The sequence below is a fragment of the Labeo rohita genome, unplaced genomic scaffold (assembly GCF_022985175.1).
Source record: "Labeo rohita strain BAU-BD-2019 unplaced genomic scaffold, IGBB_LRoh.1.0 scaffold_157, whole genome shotgun sequence".
NCBI classification, from domain to species: Eukaryota; Metazoa; Chordata; class Actinopteri; order Cypriniformes; family Cyprinidae; genus Labeo; species Labeo rohita.
This window is the reverse complement of record NW_026127747.1, coordinates 85944-105852: the sequence shown is the minus strand read 5'-3', so window position 1 is coordinate 105852 and position 19909 is coordinate 85944. Positions and strand designations below refer to the sequence as shown.

At 40.4% G+C, this 19909-nt stretch overlaps 1 protein-coding gene across 1 annotated transcript; it reads left to right on the top strand.

Moving 5' to 3' along the window:
- Positions 1-13111: 13111 nt before the first annotated feature.
- LOC127158560 (serine protease hepsin) lies at positions 13112-17111 on the top strand. The gene is made up of 6 exons (XM_051101642.1): positions 13112-13225; positions 14888-14908; positions 15156-15324; positions 15432-15706; positions 16463-16602; positions 16677-17111. The coding sequence occupies exons 1-6, from the start codon at positions 13165-13167 to the stop codon at positions 16947-16949; spliced, it is 939 nt and encodes a 312-aa protein (XP_050957599.1). The 5' UTR covers positions 13112-13164; the 3' UTR covers positions 16950-17111.
- Positions 17112-19909: the final 2798 nt, after the last annotated feature.

Genomic DNA, 19909 nt, shown 5'->3' with positions numbered 1-19909 from the left:
GACTCCGCCTTGACCCATCGACCCAGCAGCTCCACCATGGTTCCTAGCTTTCTTCTCTCCACCATATACCGGCAGTCCACCAGCTCGAACGCGCTCCCTTGTCCCTCCAGCTCAGCCTTGGTCTGGTGTCAACCATCCTGCACCTCGGGACTCCACTCCTCCGGCTGCGACCTATCCCTTCGTCCCTCCGTCTCCGCCAGGCTCCTCAATTCCTCCAGCTCCACCTTGGTCCTCTTTCCCGGATCCACACCTCCGCATCAGTCGCCAGGGCCATTTGCTCCACCTCGGCTCTATGGATTCTCAACGTCACCCTGGCTCATCGGCTCTCCGTCTCCGCCTCGGACTCCTCCACCACCTGCTCCGCCACCGTCGGTCACTCCCCTGGAGTTGTTAGCCTTTCCTCCTCCATGGCTCCTCCCTCTGTCGGCTCTACCGTGGGTTGTCTTCATGGCTGTGGCCTGGGTCCTACTTGGCTCCTCCTGCTCCAAGTCCCTCCTGTCTCCGCCTGGTCTGCCATGGTCTCTTCTGTCATCTCCCTGGCTCCTCCCTCCGTCTGGTCCGCCCTGGTCTCTCCTGTCGTCTCCTTGGTTCCTCCCTCTGTCGTCTCCACCCAGGACTCTGTTTGTCATCCTCCTCCCAAGCCTCCTCCAAAGTTTCCATCTATACCTCCCTATGTTGTTTATGGCATGAGGATGCGCCTTCCTGGAAGGGGGTAATATGTCAGGATTATGGACCTTTTTCGTCTTGTGTTGCCACAGTTTTTTTTCCTGTTTAGCCTTATTTGGTCTTGTTTCTGTCCTTGTTTAGTTTGATCATGAATCTGTTGCACCTGTGTTTCCAACTAGGCTGTGTATTCAAGTTCTTGTCTGTTCATTTGTCAGCCATCGGGTCTACTCGTTGTTATGTGTGTCTTCTCAAGCCTTTGCTGTGGATTACCCCTTGTGTTTCTTGATTAAAGTGCTGTTTACGTTTACTCCACATCTCCAGCGTGTTCGTGAGGCAGCATATCATGACAGCTACAAAGAACCTGCAATATAAAAGGAGTCAACTTCATTGACAACTTCAGCCTTTTCTGGGGCCGAAGACAGCAGTTAAAACCAATAGGGTCTGGCTGCAGACATGCACCTGCACTCTCAGACGCCTGCACTTCCACAAGTGACGTAATTTGCAGTTTATTTTATTTTTACTTTATTTTATATACGTATTATTTTTTAATCAAATCTCTCAACATTTTACAACAGTAGCCAGGTGGTGAAGACAAGAAAAAAGAAACTAAATTACAATGTCACTCTCAATCATCACCTGCACTCTCAGCTACCTGCGACGTCACTTGCAGTCCACACAAATTGTGCGTGTTGCCAGTGGAGACAAGAAGCTGTGTTGGTTAAAGGATTAAAACTAATTTAGCATAACATACAGGGTCCTGCAAGTCATCTGTAGGAGATAAAAACAAGACCTGCAAATCCGTGGCCCCAGAACAGCAGAATATGAACGAATATGAATATGAAGCAGAATATGAACGAAAGAATATGAAGTCTTCCTCCCGTAGACAACTATTAACACTTAATATGTTTCAATGTATTAAGATGCAATTAAAAGATCAAATTCGATATACAGTTTATTAATATAATGTATTTGTAGGCTATATAGTGTTTTTCTTTCGCAAAACGTGGCATAATGTGGCATAACGGATTAAGATGATAAAGACTAAACTCAATATGCTCCTATTTATTATTAAAACAACTACACACAAGCAGGCGAGCCCAGAATAAATGCAACATTCATGTTTTCCCATAAAGAATAATCTCTACAGCTGTTTTATATCATTGTCTTTTGTTTATATTGATTTTCTATGGGAGGAAAATGTCTATTAAAGCATTACGCTCTGGGCACGTCTGCTTGCCTATACAGAGTTGATCCTTTTAATATCACATAATGCCTTTCTTATGGCGCGTTCATATCTGCTGGTATATCGTTTGATAACAGTAAGGTTTATACTGAATTTGGTCTTGATCATCCTAGACCGTTTTGTCACATTAAGCATTTGCTGGGCAAGTATAAAAGTGAAAGTTTGCGCATTCATGGCCATATGCTTGCCTTGAAGTACATTAAATTAATAAACTATATTACAAATTTGATCGTTTAATGGCACTTAATGTATCTTAATACATTAAGCCATATCAAGTGTTAATGGTTTTCTACGGGAGGAAAAAGCTTAATGAGAGACTTTGCGCATTGCGTTCATATTCTGCTGTTCTGTGGCCAAGGATTTGCGGGTCTTGTTTTTATCTCCTACAGATGACTTGCAGGACCCTGTATATTATGCTATTAAATTAGTTTTAATCGTTTAACGACCACAGCGTCTTGTCTCCATTGGCAACATGCACCATTTGTGTGGATTGCAAGTGATGTCGCAGGTAGCTGAGAGTGCAGGTGACGATTGCGAGTGGCATTGTAATTTAGTTTATTTTTTCTTGTCTTCACCACCTGGCTACTGTTGTAAAATGTTGAGAGATTCAATTAAAAAAAAAATAAATAAATAAATAAAATAAAGTAAAAATAAAATCGACTGCAAGTGACATCACTTCCGGAAGTGCAGTTGTCTGAGAGTGCAGGTGCATGTCTGCAGCCAGACCCTTCTCGTTAAAACTGGATTACCTCCACCCAAACAAACTTGGTGCAAGAGTGCTAAAGGACAATATAGGAGTAGGAATGACCACAGGGCTTCATATCAGCTCCTGAATCGTCATGTGGTTGACACATCCCACAAGGACACTGATAACACCATGCAGCCACAAGCACAGCTTATGGGCACCATCCCAGCTGAGCCCTAGCCAGAGAACCCATCACAGACAGGCTGTGAGGTATTAGAACAGCTCCAAGACTCCCAAGGATGATTTTCTGGAAAACAGCCAGGGAAGCATATTACAGGGACAACATATTTCAGTCATCGGAGCACTGGTACATATTTCAACACCAGAGCCATAGCCCCGTTCACCAGACACATTATTCCTCTCTCCAGCATCTCCACTAAGCTTCTCAGAGAAAATGGAGGAATTGGTGTATGCTGGGACCAAACTCTTTAAAGGGGTCATTGGATGATAAGTTCACTTTTTCATGTTATTTGAACATTAGTGTGTGTTGGCAGTGTATGCACAAATCTACCCTATAATGATAAAAATCCATGCAGTGGTTTTTAATTAATCTGTAAAAATAATATCCCCTTTTTCAAATCAAGCCGTTCTCAGATGCCTGTTGGTGTGAAGTCACACCCACAGAGGCCGCTCCCACGATAGTTGATTGACATGAGCGTCTTACCTCAGATCAGCTGTAACAGTCCAACCTCCATTGTTTGATGCTGGAGCAGGGATGAAAGTTAGACAAGAATATCTCCGATTGAGTGATTGAGGTGTTGTGTTGCTGAATGTAATAATGAACATAGTGGTTGTCATTTACTCCCGACATCTGAGCCACTGAAGATGCAGTGGATTAAGTTTGTTTGTGAAGGGAATGCGGCTCCCGATCTACATATATCCGTCTATGTTCACGCAAATCATTTGTGATCCAGCTTCACCTACAGCAGAAGTGAGTATAAGGGTTTTTTATAAATCTCTGCAATCACCTTTCCTAATAACATGCTAGTTAGCAAGTTTAGCGGCTAAAGTAAACAGGCTCTTCATTCCACAGAGAGAAGAGAGGGGAGGGCGAGCAGAGCTCATTAACATTTAAAGCAGCCTCAACCAGAACAGGATGATTTTTGCAGAGTTGATTTTGGCAAGGTAAAAAGGGTGTTGCTGTACACAACCATTGAGAATTTTTAACCAACGTATATTATAGACTTTTCATTAAGACCCTAAAGAATCATATCAACTTGTGGAAAATGGGCATCCGATGACCCCTTTAACTAAAAAATGAAGAATGTTATTGATGATATTGCTCCTGTAAAAGTCAGTAAAAAGACTGGCAGACAAAAAGCACCTTGCAGAAAATCGACAGCAGCATCTATGATCAATATCAAATATTTATTTTGTAGGCTAGATTATTGTTGATAAAGGTTGTTTTTAATCAGCTGAACAACTACTTAAACTCAAATTAATACTTGGACAATTTTCAATCTGGTTTCCGATCGCATCACTGCACAGAGATGGCGCTCACAAAGATAATAAATGATATTTGCTTAAATTCTGATTCTATCAGTATCAGTGCTGGTACTACTAGATCTCAGGGCTGCGTTTGACACAGTCAATCATAACATACTTCTAGAGAGACTGGAAAACTGGGTTGGGCTTTCTGGGATGGTCCTCAAATGGTTCAGGTCATACTTAGAAGGGAGAGGTTATTATGTGAGTATAGGAGAGCATAAGTCTAAGTGGACGTCCATGTCATGCGGAGTCCCACAAGGCTCAATTTTTGTGCCACTCTTGTTCAGTCTGTATATGCTCCCACTGAGTCAAATCATGAGAAAAAACCAAATTGCTTATCACAGCTATGCAGATGACACCCAGATTTACCTAGCAGATTTACTACAACCCCATTAACTCCCTCTGCCAATGCATTCATGAAATTAGGGAGAGTCAGGATTAGAGTCAGTTTTAGACCCTTGTGTGAAGAATGAAATATAACAATTAGGTAGTGGATGCTCACTGACACTTTCTAAAATAACAGCAGATTAGTAACTGTGCTTCTAAACTTGATTTCTTTGCTTGTGAATACTGTAACTAACATTTTTCAGTTTACTAGTTTAAATTATGTAGGATGAATATGAACCAGTCAAGTAGCATGTTCAACTGCACTTGAAAATGATTTTTGCTGTTGACATTAATGAAACAAGTTATTTTGCTGTTGACAGTACTGAAACTATTAATATTGTATGCTAGAAATGGACTAACTTTTCAAAAGCACATAAAAACTAAAAGTCGAAATGAAGTAAAACTGTTCTCCTTGTAATATATAATTTACTAGAAAATATTTTGTCTTCTTTTCTGAGCCTTTCATGTCAGTTTCTTGTTGAAAATTTACTTTGTGCCAATGTTGTTGAAGACTGAGATTTTAGGCTTTCTCAGGTTTAAAAAATTATGTAATTATTTTTAGGCCTATGCCAAAAAAATTAAATTGCGTTTTGTAATTAACACAGAAGGATTGGAACGTACACACACTGATGTCCCCCAGACATATAATTTATCTGATACCTGCTCTTGATTTTGCTTGGTTCCATATTCAAACAAATAAATGATGAAAAACTTTTGTTATGCTTTGAGTTGGAGGGCAAATTGCATGTAGGTTCACGAGTTCACACTTGCATATAATAAACTGAGTAAAAGGGGTCCGAGCTAGGCATTTTAGTCCGAACGGGGAAGGAATGGGCTGAAGGTGAGGAGTCGGGGTGGTGCTGCGAGACGAGAAAAATGACGGTAAGACTTCTTTGGTTATTTGTAGGGATTCTGTCATGCTGACTGCATAGGGAGTGTGATTGCCGATGATGAATTGGCCGTGTTAATTATTTGTGCGTGCTCCTCCCAAAATTTGTTAATAAAACATCACTTCACGAGTTCACAATTGCATATAATAAACTGAGTAAAGGTTATGCATATTTGGCGTGCTGTCCGGGAGAGGGCTCCGAACTCGGTAATCATTCCCGAGCCCGGGGCACTGCCCCTGCCCGGGGAGAGGGGTCCAAGCTAGGCATTTTAGCCCGAACCCAAAGCTCTCCCCCAAAGAGGCTATTAACGCAGGACAGCAGCCAGCGATAACCCCGCAAACTTGCAGAGCTTATGGATAGAGGGGTGCTGGACGTCGCTTGGACAAGGATCGTTGCGGTTGTGTTGGGAGGGAGGATGGGGCTTTTAAGGAAGTGGGCGTTGCTGTAGTGGGGGGAGGTGAGCGAGAAGCAGAGGTATGGGCTCCTGGGAAGCAGTCACTGCTGTGGCAGTGTGGAAGTACGGAAGAGGCTCCTGCGGGAGCGGACACTGCTGCGGCAGTGAGGAGGTAGAGAAAAGGCTCCTGTGGGTGCGACACTACTGCGGCAGTGTAGAAATACAGAGAAGGCCCCTGTGGGAGCGGACACTGCTGCAGCAGTGAGGAAGTAGAGAAAAGGCTCCTGCTGGTGCGACACTACTGCGGCAGTGTATAAATACGGAAAAGGCTCCTGCCGGTGTGACACTACTGGGACAGTGTATAAATACGGAAAAGGCTTCTGCGGGAGCGGACACTGCTGCGGCAGTGTGGAAATAAAGGGAAGGCTCCTGCGGGAGCGGACACTACTGTGGCAGTGTAGAAATACGGAGAAAGCTTGTGCTGGAGTGGACACTGCTGCGGCAGTGTGGAAGTAGAGGAAAGGCTCCTGCGGGAGTGGACACTGCTGTGGCAGTGAGGAAGTAGAAAAAGGCTCCTGCGGGAGCGACACTACTGCGGCAGTGTGGAAATACAGGGAAACTCCTGCTGGAGTGGACACTACTGCGGCAGTGTGGAAATACAGGGAAACTCCTGCTGGAGTGGACACTACTGCGGCAGTGTGGAAATACAGGGAAGGCAGGGAAAACAGAAAAGACTCCTGCGGGAGCAGATGCTGCTGCGGCAGTGTGGGAATGTAGAAAAGGCTCCTGTGGGAGCGGACACTGCTGCGGCAGTGTGGAAATGCAGGGAAGGCTCCTGCGGGAGCGGGCACTGCTGCGGCAGTGTAGGAGTATAGAAAAGGCTCCTGCGGGAGCAGACACTGCAGCAGCAGTGGGAAGGAATAGAGAAAAAAGGCAGGTACTACTGCGGCAGTGGGGAAATCTGGAAAAGGCTCCTGCGGGAGCGGGGTGCTGCTGGGGTGGTGTTCAAGGTGATGGCTATGGTGGGTCTAAAGATCGAGTGAATGGTGATAGACTGGAGTTAAAAGGGGTGGCTGATCAGAATTCGGTGAGCTTCTTTGATATGGAAGCGGTCTGACCGCATGTAGGTCTTAAAGGCCTCTGGCTTCTGAACACTTCTGACAAAATCTGAGTCCTGATGCTTCTGGCTATGGGGGGTGGTGGTTCCGAGGTGGGAGCATTTGGAGGGATGGGTAGGAAATGGCAGAGGATAGAGAGAAGAAAGGGTGAGCATGCGAGGGGGAGGAGGAAAGATAGCTCCCGGAACCACTTGCGGAGGCATGCTCACGCTTGGGGCGGCTCCAGGAGTGATAGCTGAAGGAGGGGGCGGGGCTGTGGAGCTGTGGGCCGTGGGCAGGGAAGGGGGAAAGACGGGGCTGTGGGTATGTCTATGCCGCTAGCGGAGGCATGCTCACGCTAGGGGTAGATGGTGGGGCTGCGGGCCATGGGTAGGGGAGGAGGTTGGGAGTGGGGTAAGGAAAAAGCTGTGGATTGGTCTGCGCCACTAGTGGAGGCCTCATGCTAGCGTCTGCTATGGGAGCTGGAGGTCAGCTTGCTTCAGCTGCTGTAGGTCATGGGAAGGGAGTGGAGTTTGTGATATCCTGAAGAGCCTATGTAGTCTGCGCCGCTAATGGAGGCAACCTCCACTAACAGACAACTGAAAAAGAAAAAGGGGTTAGAACAGAAGTAACAGGAGGAAAAGACATGCGAGGGCCTGAGTTGCAAGCAGAAGCAGCTTTGTGTTTGCTTCAGCAGCTGTAGCTGTAGGCCGTGGGGTTTGTGACATTTAGGAAAAAGGCTGGAAGTCTGTGTAGCCTGGACTGCTAGCAGAGACGACCTCATGCTAGTGTCTGCTACGGGAGCTGGAGGCTGCTGAAAAGGAAAAGAGGTTAGCGGTAGTAGACAGAGATTCTGAAATGTGAGGGCCTGCGTTGCTAGTGAAGGCAGCTTCGTGCTTGGTTCTGCGGCTGTGGCTGTTGTGACTTTTGGCGGGACATGCTGAAATGTCCGGGTAGCCTGCAGTGTTGCCAGATTTAGTGATTTCTCAGACTACCCTGGCAACTTGTTTTTCAAAGCAACTAGCAACAAATGCAGCTATCGTAACAACCTTTAAAAGTTATAAATGGTAAAATGTTTTTTATTTTTTTTATTATTATTATTATTTTTTTTATTACTTTTATTATTTTTTATGATTATTTACTTTTTTTATTTATTAAATCATTTATTTATTGATTGTTAGTTATGTGCTGTTGGTCCACTGTGATCAACGGTGAAAGTCTTTTGCCACTGTTGATCTCCTCCAAGAAACTAATAATTAATCTTATCCCTTGTCTATTCATTTTCCTAGATGCGATATGTAAATTAAATGCGGGTAAAATGCTGGTGAAAAAGACGGAAAGTTTGAGTAATTTCAGTGCGTATTCCGGGCACTTTATGACGTGGTTATGTAATGACATTAACATCCAGTGCTGTCGCGAGGTCGTTTAACAACTTATAGCAACGAATGGCCTGTTTTAGCGTTTTTTACCTGAAAATTATTAGACGACATGGATGGCATGTGCGGCTAGTGGAGGCAGTCTCGCGCTAGCCTCTGGAAACGGAAGCTAGAGGCCCGGCTGCAAACGGTGCTGAGGCTGGGAGAGCCGCGGTGAAAGGCTGAGCCGAAGCGGGAAGCAAGTGAGTGAGGTGAGAACTGGGGTACGGCACAGGCTCGTTGAAGGCCTGCTGCTGCGGCCCAACGTTTGCGAGGACCCGGATCTTGTGCGGGACAATGGTGGTGTCAAGCAAGGCGAGTTCGGGGCGTTGCTCGAACTATTGGCGGCCTTGGCGGCTGGAGTGGATTTAGGAGTGAGGCTGGCTGATTTGGAGCGTGATCTAATAGATCGTACGGATCCGCTTTGTTTACCTTCTGTGAGAACGATGCATTGGAATTAATGAGCGTTTGCCTTGGGCTTAAATACTGTACACTTTCCAATGGGAGGAACTGTTGGTGCTACGGAATGATACGAGGATGCCAGGGAAGTTGGTAGTTTCGGCAGTGGAGGCGAGGTTAACCCTCTGCGTCGGGGAAATCGTGTGGCTTGTTGAGCAGAGCGGTGGCTGCGATGGAGCTTGGGGCTAGGCATGATGAGGAGGAGTAATCTTGGGGCCGGCGGATTGCTGCGGAGGATCTGAAAATGGGTCTGTGATATAATAGCAAAGGAGCGAACCGAGTGCTGCGAGATGAGAAAAATGACGGTAAGACTGCTTTGGTTATTTGTAGGGATTCTCTCGTGCTGACTGGATAGGGAGTGTGATTGCTGATGATGAATTGGCCGTGTTAATTATCTGTGCGTGCCCCTCCCGAAATTTGTTAATAAAACATCACTTAATTGTTTGCGCTGGTAGAGGACATCTAGCTGATTTTTAACTATGGATGTGTCATATAATACCCCCCACATAACCTTAAATAGGAGACAGCTATTTACTGTACAAAACCATAGTGGATATTTTTGAATGCAATTATTCAATCCCATAATGCACCGCAATAACGAGTGTACAACCGATGAGAATAACCATAACCATAATACACTTTGAGGGTCGTATCGAAAGAATTCCCACGTCTCGCCAGAAGATGGCGCTCACAACTGAATCATCCATTCATCTGTTTTCCAAACCACCGGAAAACGGGTACAGGTACGGGTACAGCACATACAGCACAACATGATACAGGTATACAAGTATAGATTGATTATCAAACAGTTTAATTAAGGTTTATACATAATTTGAAGCTGGAGCTGCCAGTTTGCTAAGTTTTAAAAGATCTCTAAACAGCAGGCCTATAACAAAAAAACAGTTGCAAGGTATTTTTATACATTTTATAACATTAATTTTTCACTAGGGCCGGAACACTCAGTATCCAAGTTCGCTCACTCCTTTTCATTTATTTCTTCAGCTGCACAATAGTCAAAGAGTGTATAGGAGGCGAACACAGCATAATTGCTTGCAGTTCACACACAGCAAAATTCAGTTAAATCTGCCATCTAGGGCTGTGGCAGAGGACCTGCAGGTTCAGATATTATTTGATTATGGGTCTCATTCACTTACTGTGAGTACTCACGAATTTGTGCATGGAATCTGTGTATGAACACTGTAAGGCCTCAGAGAAGAGAACAACTCAGAGTCTACTGTGAGCCATTTGGGACGACCATAAAAACAGATTGGGAGCTTACATGACGCCAGCACGTCTTGACCAGTTCCTGTCCTATGCTGACTTCTCACCGCACGTTCTGAACCAGTGATAGATCAATATCAATTCAGGAGGACAGAGGACTCTTGTTCTCTGCTGGGACCACTTGAAGCCACAAATGGTTTATCATCACCTTTTGACCAGCCGCAGTCAAACCCATGCAAGAAACACAGTAAAAGACTAATTTACAATGCTCCCCCTTTTCTGAGACTAGTCACAGAACAGATGGTCAGTGTGACTGGTGACCAACTATACATAAATTGGTAAATCGAATAAACACGAAAAGACAGATTTACATTGACACGTCCAGCCTGCAGGGATCACAGGATCCATCCAGCATGACTCTCATGACCCTTTGGACATCCGGTGTCCCCCTCCTCTCACATTCCTCATGCACACTCGCCCCGTCTTGCAACCCAAATGATTGGAACACAACTTTATGGGACGGACTTCGTCGGCCCGGTTAAAATCAAAATGTTCCTAACAAACTTTCACCTTTCGCCGTCGCCTTTCGCCTGAGTGCGCTCTCACCGGCACTCCCGGCTCGACCAACTACGCGATTGTGCCATCCAGAACTCTACAGAACCAGCTACAGCTTCGTGAAACTTTCAAAGTCTTTGCGCCCCGCAACTCCGACTTTCAAAGAACTTCAAGCTCATCACGCTCGGTAACCAAGCAACCAAACGAAGCTTGAACTGACCTAACTGCGTGAAACACCGAACAGCGGAAGCAGCTTGAAACACCTTGATGGTGTGAACAGCGTGAGACGCTCGAAATGAACACTTCGCCAGCGCTCACCTGAGCTCCGAGAGCATCATCCACGTAACCAAGCAACCAACCGAAGCTTCATCCAGCCTCTCCAACTATCCACTCACCACAGAAGGCTTCCCAAAGACGTCATCCAAAGAACCAGGCAACCAATCAGAAGTGGCGTGATTCCCTCTGCTAAGACGAGCGCACAGGAAGAAAACCCGAACGCAAGTAAAACAAGGACAATCTCTTGCTGAACTGGTGCTAAATTTCCGTAAGCAGCTAAAAGATAAATCTCTGCTTTTGTGTTTTTTTCAGGTTGCAATTTAATAACTAGTAGCAGATACTAGTAATTTTGGGATTCCCTTCAAACTACATAAATTCTCATTCCTTGAACCGTATGCATGTGTGTGTGAATGTGTGTATATGTGTGTAATTGTTAGTAGTTTAGTTCATGTATCCTAGAGTAGTTCAATAAATTCTTGTTTCATTGGAAAGAACATTGTCTTTTGTGTTCAGAAAGTTACTGCCTGTGCCAAGATTTTGCTACGTAGCTCACAGCAATCTAATACTGTTTATATTATAATCCACGGAAGTAATATAAACATCCAGAATTGGTAAGATATACTAAGTTAAACTTTTCGCTGGACGAACAGTTAATAAAGTGTAACCTATTAATTCTGAATCAATTAATCAAGTCGATTCCGAATCATTTGGATTCGATTCCCAATTGAATCAATTAAATTTGATCTAATTACCCTGAAACCCTACAACACTTTCACAAAAAAATCAAGTATTTCTAATAACATTTATTATAAATTAATAAAAAAAATGTAGGAACAAATGCAACCACACATACTCTGGATGGCCTAATAAACATGTTAAGACAAACATTTTATACACAGATATTCCATTTTAAGTATATTTAATTATATAATAGGCCAGGGGTGGTGAACTCTGGTGCCGGAGAGTCACAGCCCTGCAGAGTTCAGCTCCAAACCTAATAAAAACTCACCTGCCTGTAGCTTCGTAGGAACCCTTCAGACAATTATTATCTTGTTTGGGTGTGTTTGATTAGGGTTGAAGCAAAACTCTGCAGGGCTGCGGCTCTCCAGGACAGATGATTGCTACCCTTGTAATAGGCCTATAAGCTATCACAACTTTATCGCAACAGGATTGTCAGTTAAGACAACTTCACATTTCAAGTTGGCTAAACGGTGGGATTTTTACAGTTTTTACAGTGAAATACAGTAAAAGAGTAAGAAAAGGTGCATTACTGCTCAAGCTATGAGGTTCCTCTGCATAAAAATGCAGATACAGTAAGCGTATTTTCGCTAATCGGAGATCTAATCTCTGTCTGTATTAAAGTTGTTTACAGATAATTCTCTGCTCCTTTTCCATGCATTTTGGAAAAGGTGGATAGTTGTTAACTGAATCAATTACTGAAATTGTTAGAAATTATGAAATGAATCCAGTTAGAAATAAGCAAGGTATCTCACCACATTATAATTAGTGAAAAAAAAATCCATAGCTTCTAACGAATATTATAAGGGAAAAAAAACAGAGAACATATTGATTCGATTTTGCCGCCTCCAAAACCTACAGGTTCCTTTCTGGAGTTTGAACAACAGTATAGGGCAAAAAGAAAAACATGCCACAAGATACACAATTTTACATTTTTATTCTACACAATTTCAAATATGTAAAAGACTGGGAAATATCTACTTGTACTATGTACTCCTATGGACAACTATTTTTGCATGCCTGTCTGGGTTGTTTCAACTCAATTTTGGGTCAAATAAGGACTAACTCAATTGTTAAGTTAAAGTTTAATTAAAAGTTAATATAAAAATTTAACCCAACAGTTGGGTTAGTCCATATTTGATATGTTCTAAATGTATGCCTTTTATTAGCTAATTACTAGGGCATGTTGTTCATAATGTGAACGGGTTTTTAATTAAACTAAATCTTCTTTCTTGGGAATAATGGTGAAAATGTTTGATAAATGGTATGTGCATTTAAAGAAACTGACTTTCGGAAATAAATCTCCACCTGAGAAACGTTCACTAAAGTAAAATGTGTAACAACTCCTGTTTCCATTTGTGTTAAGCAGTCACATGGGATGGCCGTGTGTTTGGAACTGAATGTATGAAGTGATGACTTAATGCCAGTATGTGGCATATTTTTTTTATAACTGGGTGTGTACTTGAATTACTTACAGGATAGCAGTAAAAATATGATATGTTACAGATAAACTTGTATATAAAACTCTACTAAAGACCAAATTGTTTAATTCACCTGTCATTACACTTCTGCAGTGAAGGAAAGAAGAGCATGAGGATGATGCTGCGTCTAGTTGTGTGTGTTGCCGGGGTCATACTTCTCAACATAACAGGTATATATAAATATATATAGAAGAATATTCCAATTTGAATATAATGAGAGGGACTGGGGTTGTTAAGCTACAAAATGCCCCCTAAAAGAAGAAGTAGAAGAAAAAAAGATTATAATAAAATTATTATAAAAGTAATCCACAGGTCACGTATACTGAATTCCAAGTCCTCTTAGGTCATACAACAGCTTTATGTGAGAAACAGACAGAATTTTATAATTAAATTTATTTAAAATTAATAATTTAACATGTTTATAATGTAAAAACATAATTGACTTACTGGGAACATTTTTTTTTTTACAGAGAGATCTAGGTTTATAAGAGTTTATGAGAGAAGTGACAGTTTACAGTACAATGTTTACAGTAGCTATTACAGTCAGCTGATCAGCTCAGTGGAATTAAGGATTTTCAATAAAGCACCTCAGTTCAAGCAGCACATGAATCGATAATTTTTACCTTTTTACTAGTTATAGCATGAAATAAACATGAATGAACATTAGAAGGTATTTCATGTCAGCCGCGGGCAGACATGAATACACACCATTTTACAAGTTTAAATCCACCAAAGGTAACTTACTCCACTGTCTCGACTGTTTTATGTTTCATGGCGCAGTTAGTGTTACTACAGTAAATTCATGGTAAATGATAGTGATTTGTAGATTAAAAACTCTTCCGACTGTATCGTGGCGCACAGTGTTTCTCCTGTTTGCCAGCATTGTTTCATCAGGCTTTAAACTAGTTTAAATAATTGAGTAATTTGTTCTTCGCTGAATTCAAGCACTTTACACTGGATCTCACAGCGCTGTCTATCAGCAAGTAAATGCATCTGCTCTAGTAAGCTTAGCTTGAGCCGCACTGCCGTTTGATCTTTGAGCCGAGCGGATAAATGGTCTGTGTGGCGTGGTTAAAATGAGTAGCACTGTTTTGTTATGTTTTTGAAGTAAAAATTTTGCATAGAATATTTACTGAACTTTCGTTATCGTTTTATCATTTTAGAAAAAAAATTATGTAATTACTATTATCATTTTATCCCGAGCCCTATTGTACGACTTTGGAAATTTGGAATTTAGTGCAAGTTACTTTTATGATATATTTATTAGACACTGTTAAAAAATGTGCCATTGTGCCATTACCAAAGTCTTCTCCAAAGACTTATGACCTACACAACATAAAATGTAGCAGAAAACACTCGGATGTTCAGAGCTGATAATAATCACAAGACAACTATTTGAATAAAATGCAATCAAATGTTACGTGTCATGCATGTTCTTTTACCATTTTAACCATCAATTGCAGGTTGTTTCATATTTTTATTAACAAAAACAGATAATTTTAACAAAAATATAAAAGTATGAATTGTAAAATTTTAATTTTTTATTTTTTATTTAATTTGACTTTTTACAAAATCCATAAGCATTATATTATTTTACAGTAAATGTTTTTTCCCCATTAAATCTAATATATGCAATAATAATATTTTTCACCCTAAGGTAATGTAACTTACAGTTAACCACAGTTTTTTTTTTTTTTTTTTACTAATGTGTGTTTTCATTCTTTTCCTTGTTTTACAGTGTACTTTAACCTGCGTTTGTGTAATCTCTTTCACTTCATTTTAAACATCGCAAATCCGTCTAATTATTTTATTTCTCCTTTTTCTCAATATAGGCTCACTCTGCCAGTTGAAAGGTAAGTTTCTGCACCCTTAATGATTATACAAATGCATGTTCAATGAGAAAGAGATATAAGGTAGAACTTGATTTTATCCATTTAGAACTGATTAGGTATTATGACAGGACTTAGGAGAGGAGGGGTTTCAAATGAGGAGCAAGTTATTACATTTCAGTAAAAGATTACAAATATATATATATATGTTGATCTTATCTCCCACATTGAATACCCACATCTTTTTTTTTTTTTTTCTTTTTTTCATCAGTGTGTGGCCGAGCCCCCCTTAACCCCAAGATTGTTGGAGGGCAAAATGCAGATAGGGGGTCTTGGCCGTGGCAAGCCAGCATTAATTATATTCCAAATGGAGGTCTTATATGTGGAGGGAGTCTGATCAATAAAGACTGGGTTTTGTCTGCAGCTCAGTGCTTTCAGGAGTATGTAGTGGCATAACACTGCATATACAGATAAACAGTGGAATTAAGACTGATTTTTATTTTATTATTTTATTTACATTTATTTATTTACTTTTTTTTTTTAACAGATCCACATTGACAGCATCGACCTTAATAATCTACCTGGGACGTCAATGGCAAATAGGCACAAACCCACATGAGATTTCCAGAAATGTGGCTCAAATCATCATCCATCCTAAATATGACCCAGATACATTTGACAGTGACATAGCGCTAGTCAAGCTCTCCTCTTCTGTGACTTTTAATGATTATATTAGCCCCGTCTGTCTGGCGGCTGCTGGTAGTATATTTGCTGATGGTACTGAGTGCTGGGTCACTGGATGGGGAAAACTTAATTTTGGAGGTAAGAGCAACTTAACAATCAGTTGAACACATGTCCAAGGTTATAAACTTGGTAATACTTTATTTTGATAAACTGATATTCTACTGAAGTAACTTTGCAAGTTCATGTCAACTTATTCTACTAACCCCAACGCTAACTTTACAGTCTACTAATTCTCTAATGAAAGTTAGTTGACATGTAAATGCAAATTAATGAGGCAGCTGACATGAAGATGCAAAGTTACTTATTTAGTAGAATTACTATTTAAATAAAGTGAACCTGAAACTTGCAAATGACTAAAGGCCTGTAAAAGCCTGTAACTATAAGCACAAAGTTTTAGTAGTTCTAATTCTGAAAGAATTATAATGGCTACAACTATGATGATAACTACACAGAGGAGTGATATCATTGGAATCACTTTTGGAGTGATTTTTTTTTTTCCAGCTGATGAACAATAAAACATTGACAGACCATCAGAATCAGTGTAATGAGCTAAAGGCTGTGCGATTATTATTCAAATAAAACCCATTCTGCATATATCTGTGGTGTTATTAAATAGTCTGTAGGCCTATTTATTTTATTTTCACATTACCTCCACTGCTCGCCAGCTGATTACAACCACTAAACACAAGAAATAAGGAAAAAGGTAGTTAAACATGGCGCTGTCATCCGTTGGTGTAGACACAAATGTAGTTATCATTATAGGTTAATATAGTTATATTTATTGGTGTAAATAGGTCTTAAAACTGTCTTTTTATACTGATTTATTTGCAACAGACACCACTATTCCAAACACACTGCAGGAGGTGAACATATCAGTCGTCAGCAACACTGATTGTGAATCTGCCTATGAAACATTAATTACAGACAACATAATGTGTGCTGGAACAACCGAGGGTGGGAAAGGCGCATGTCAGGTAATACATCAGTCAGTGTCTGCAGATGCTCAGTATATTGGCATGATATAAATGTGAAGTGTTTGTCTATGCAGGGAGACGGTGGAGGTCCAATGGTCGTTAAGGACTCCCGGTGGATTCAGTCTGGAATTACGATTTTCGGTGCAAACTGTACAGCACCCAAGTACCCTGGCGGTTACACCAGAGTGTCCCAATACCAGGACTGGATCAGCTCTGTGATAGGCAGTGACCTGCCTGGATTTGTGAAATTTCAATCCAGTGGTTTCAGAAGCTCAACCAGCCTCCCCTTATTTTGCCTTTCACTGACATTTTCTATCCTTCCTCTCATCTTTTCTCTGTTTCGTTAAAGATGTAGTCCTAAAGATCAATGATTATAACTGTTAAGGTTAACTAATGAAGAAGACATTTTAATTTCATTTTCAAATGTATTTATCACCAATAGATATATAAATAGAGGAAAACACAACACTCAAATTGTAGGAATGAATGTTATTAAAGCATAATTTTGAGTTTCTATGTGTTTTATTTACGTAGAAAACCAGCAAGGGACATAGATAGCAGCAGAGTGACTTGCTTAAAAATACTTTGAAGTGTATCAATCATGTTTCACATTAACACAATAAATCATCAGCTATTAGTAGACATCTTCTTAATATCCAATGACTCTTTATTTTTGATAGTCTCCAAACTGATATTCTTTTGCCTATTGTAATTTTGCAAGTACACATCAACTTATTCTACTAACTCTCACCTAACAGTATACTAATACTCTAATAAGAGTTAGTTCACTTTTAATTGCTAATTAATGAGAGGTAGTTGCAAAGTTACTTATAGTAGCTTAGCATGTGAATGTCTGAAGTGGACTATCAAAATCAAGCGTAACCTAAAATTTTGTTGTCACAAGCAAATGACTAAAGGTCTGTTCACACCAAGGACAATAACTATCTTTTGACACACATAAGTAGGGTAGAATAGAGTTTGAAGAGTAATTGTAAGATCTTAATTAAATATGTTTATAGCAGAAAGGCCTAAACTAATATCTTCACTTTGTGTCACTGTGAACTGATATGTTGATAAAACACCACAAATGCACTGTAGTCACCTTTGTATTTAAATTAAATGTTGTTTCACAATAACATTTTGTGTACAAGAGCTTAATACTTTGTTTCAGGGCCTTAAAGATCAAAACAACCAAACTGTGTTCTGAAATGAACTGGGTAAGGCTGTAACTTATGTACACCGGGCCTAGATGTATCTGAAAACCTGTACTTGATTTGATCAGTTTTAACGTTATATCAACAAAATGAACTCGAAAAAAGGCGGCTGTCACCACTATCTGACTCAACCCTGACATCAGTATATGAATATATAAATATGAAAAGTTCACTGTAGGCTGGTTCATCAAGGCGGTTTAGCTGAGGGCAGCGTGTGGCTTTATGGCAGAGGACTTGCAGGCTCAAAAGTCAGATGTCAGACAACATGATTTTTGAGCTAATGAATTTTCAACTGTGAAATGTGAACACACTGAACATAATTATTTTATAAAAGCATGACAAAAAGCTAAATAATCAGAAACATAAACATTTTAGTATTTACTGTGTAAAGATTATTTGTAAACATTTTCACACCAATTGCAGTTGCTCCTCAGCTGTGGCAACATTTCCACCAGCCAACACAACAATTTTGTCCCTTCATGGAGCTCTTTTTAACCTTAGTTCTCGTTTATAAAACGAAACAACAATGAGCAGGGCTTGAGATAAAATATAAAAGATGAGATGTGTAAAGAAAGCAAAGAAAAATAATTATTTTTTTTATTTTATTTTAAGAAACACTGATTTTTAAGTGGTTATTTGATATTCACTTCTTCTCCCCAGAAGAAATACCTTTTTGTGAAATGTATTATCTTCTATCACCTAAAAACTCCATTGACATGGCCAGAAATGAAAAGTTAAGAGAAGATAAGTAGAAAGTTGAATTGTACCATTTATTGTCCTGGTACAATTCCAGTTCAGACGAAAGTTTGTGTATCAGTGTCATGGCAACAAAGCAAGTCCAAGAACTCACTTGAGACAATATTGTATAATCCTTTATCTTCTATGTTATTACCAAAGCTGATGACATGGACAGATACAAATGGAAAGCTAAGTCAGCAGTGACCAGAGGGTATGGTCAATATACAACACTTTTCTCAATGCAAAAATCTCTGTTTAAACTCTGTTTTAGTCCTTCCTTCTGCAAAAGTATCTCTGCCCTTCACAGGCTCCTCAGGCAACCACTATTTTCCAGCAGTTTCCAGCAACAGTAGTATCACGTTTCGCCCCTGGGTGTACAGGACACTTTAGAAAGAGTAATACAAGAGAAAGAGAGATTTAAGAAATAGTTCACAATGTTGCCATGTTCACCATTTTATGTAGAATAATGTGTAATACTACATTTGTACTACTCGTTTAAACAAACTGCAAGGATCAGTATGGTTTTAGAGGTAGATCCTGGCATTTACCACTATTATTACCCACCTTTGAACATTCTCTATTGCTCAGGTTTGATACCATTATCTCATCTAATGATCCTGGATTTACCCCGTCTTCTTCAGAAGATCTAGGTGCCACGCGATTACCATGTTGTAGTCACACTAGATATGTCGTCTCTCTCCATCAGATCTATATTGCTATATCTGCTTTAGAGTAAATAAAATATAAAAAAGGTTATAATATATATTATGTGTAATACATTATCCAAAAATGCATCTGGATGCTGTGGGAAGGGTTCAAAATAGAATATATATATATTTGTGGTTGTTTTCTTGTCAAATGAGAACATACCCAGCCGGCATTTCAACGTTTATTCACCGCTGAAAAAACGTCAGGTATCATGGTTGAATCAACGTTGGATTATATTTCGATTTTGCAAATCGGATCAACGTTGATATTGTGACGTCATTTCACCTTGAAATTACAACGTTGTTTCACCATCTTACCTTCAACATGGGTGAATTAAGGTCATTCTGTAGACGTTGAATTAGGTGTTGATTTTGCAAATTGAATCAACGTTGAAAATGCGACGTTGTTTCACCGTCTTACCTTTCAACAATGGTGAATACACAACTGTGCGTTCAATTAGAACCAGTTTGCATTTAGATCAACACTGGACACACATAAAAGTTAAATCAAATGACTAGCAGCAATGGATTTACTATAAACTTCAATAAACTAACACATGATCAATATTGTAGAATTTATTTTTAAAAACCTGTAGAAGAACCCAAATATAATACAAATACATTAATGCTGCTCACATATAATTGTAG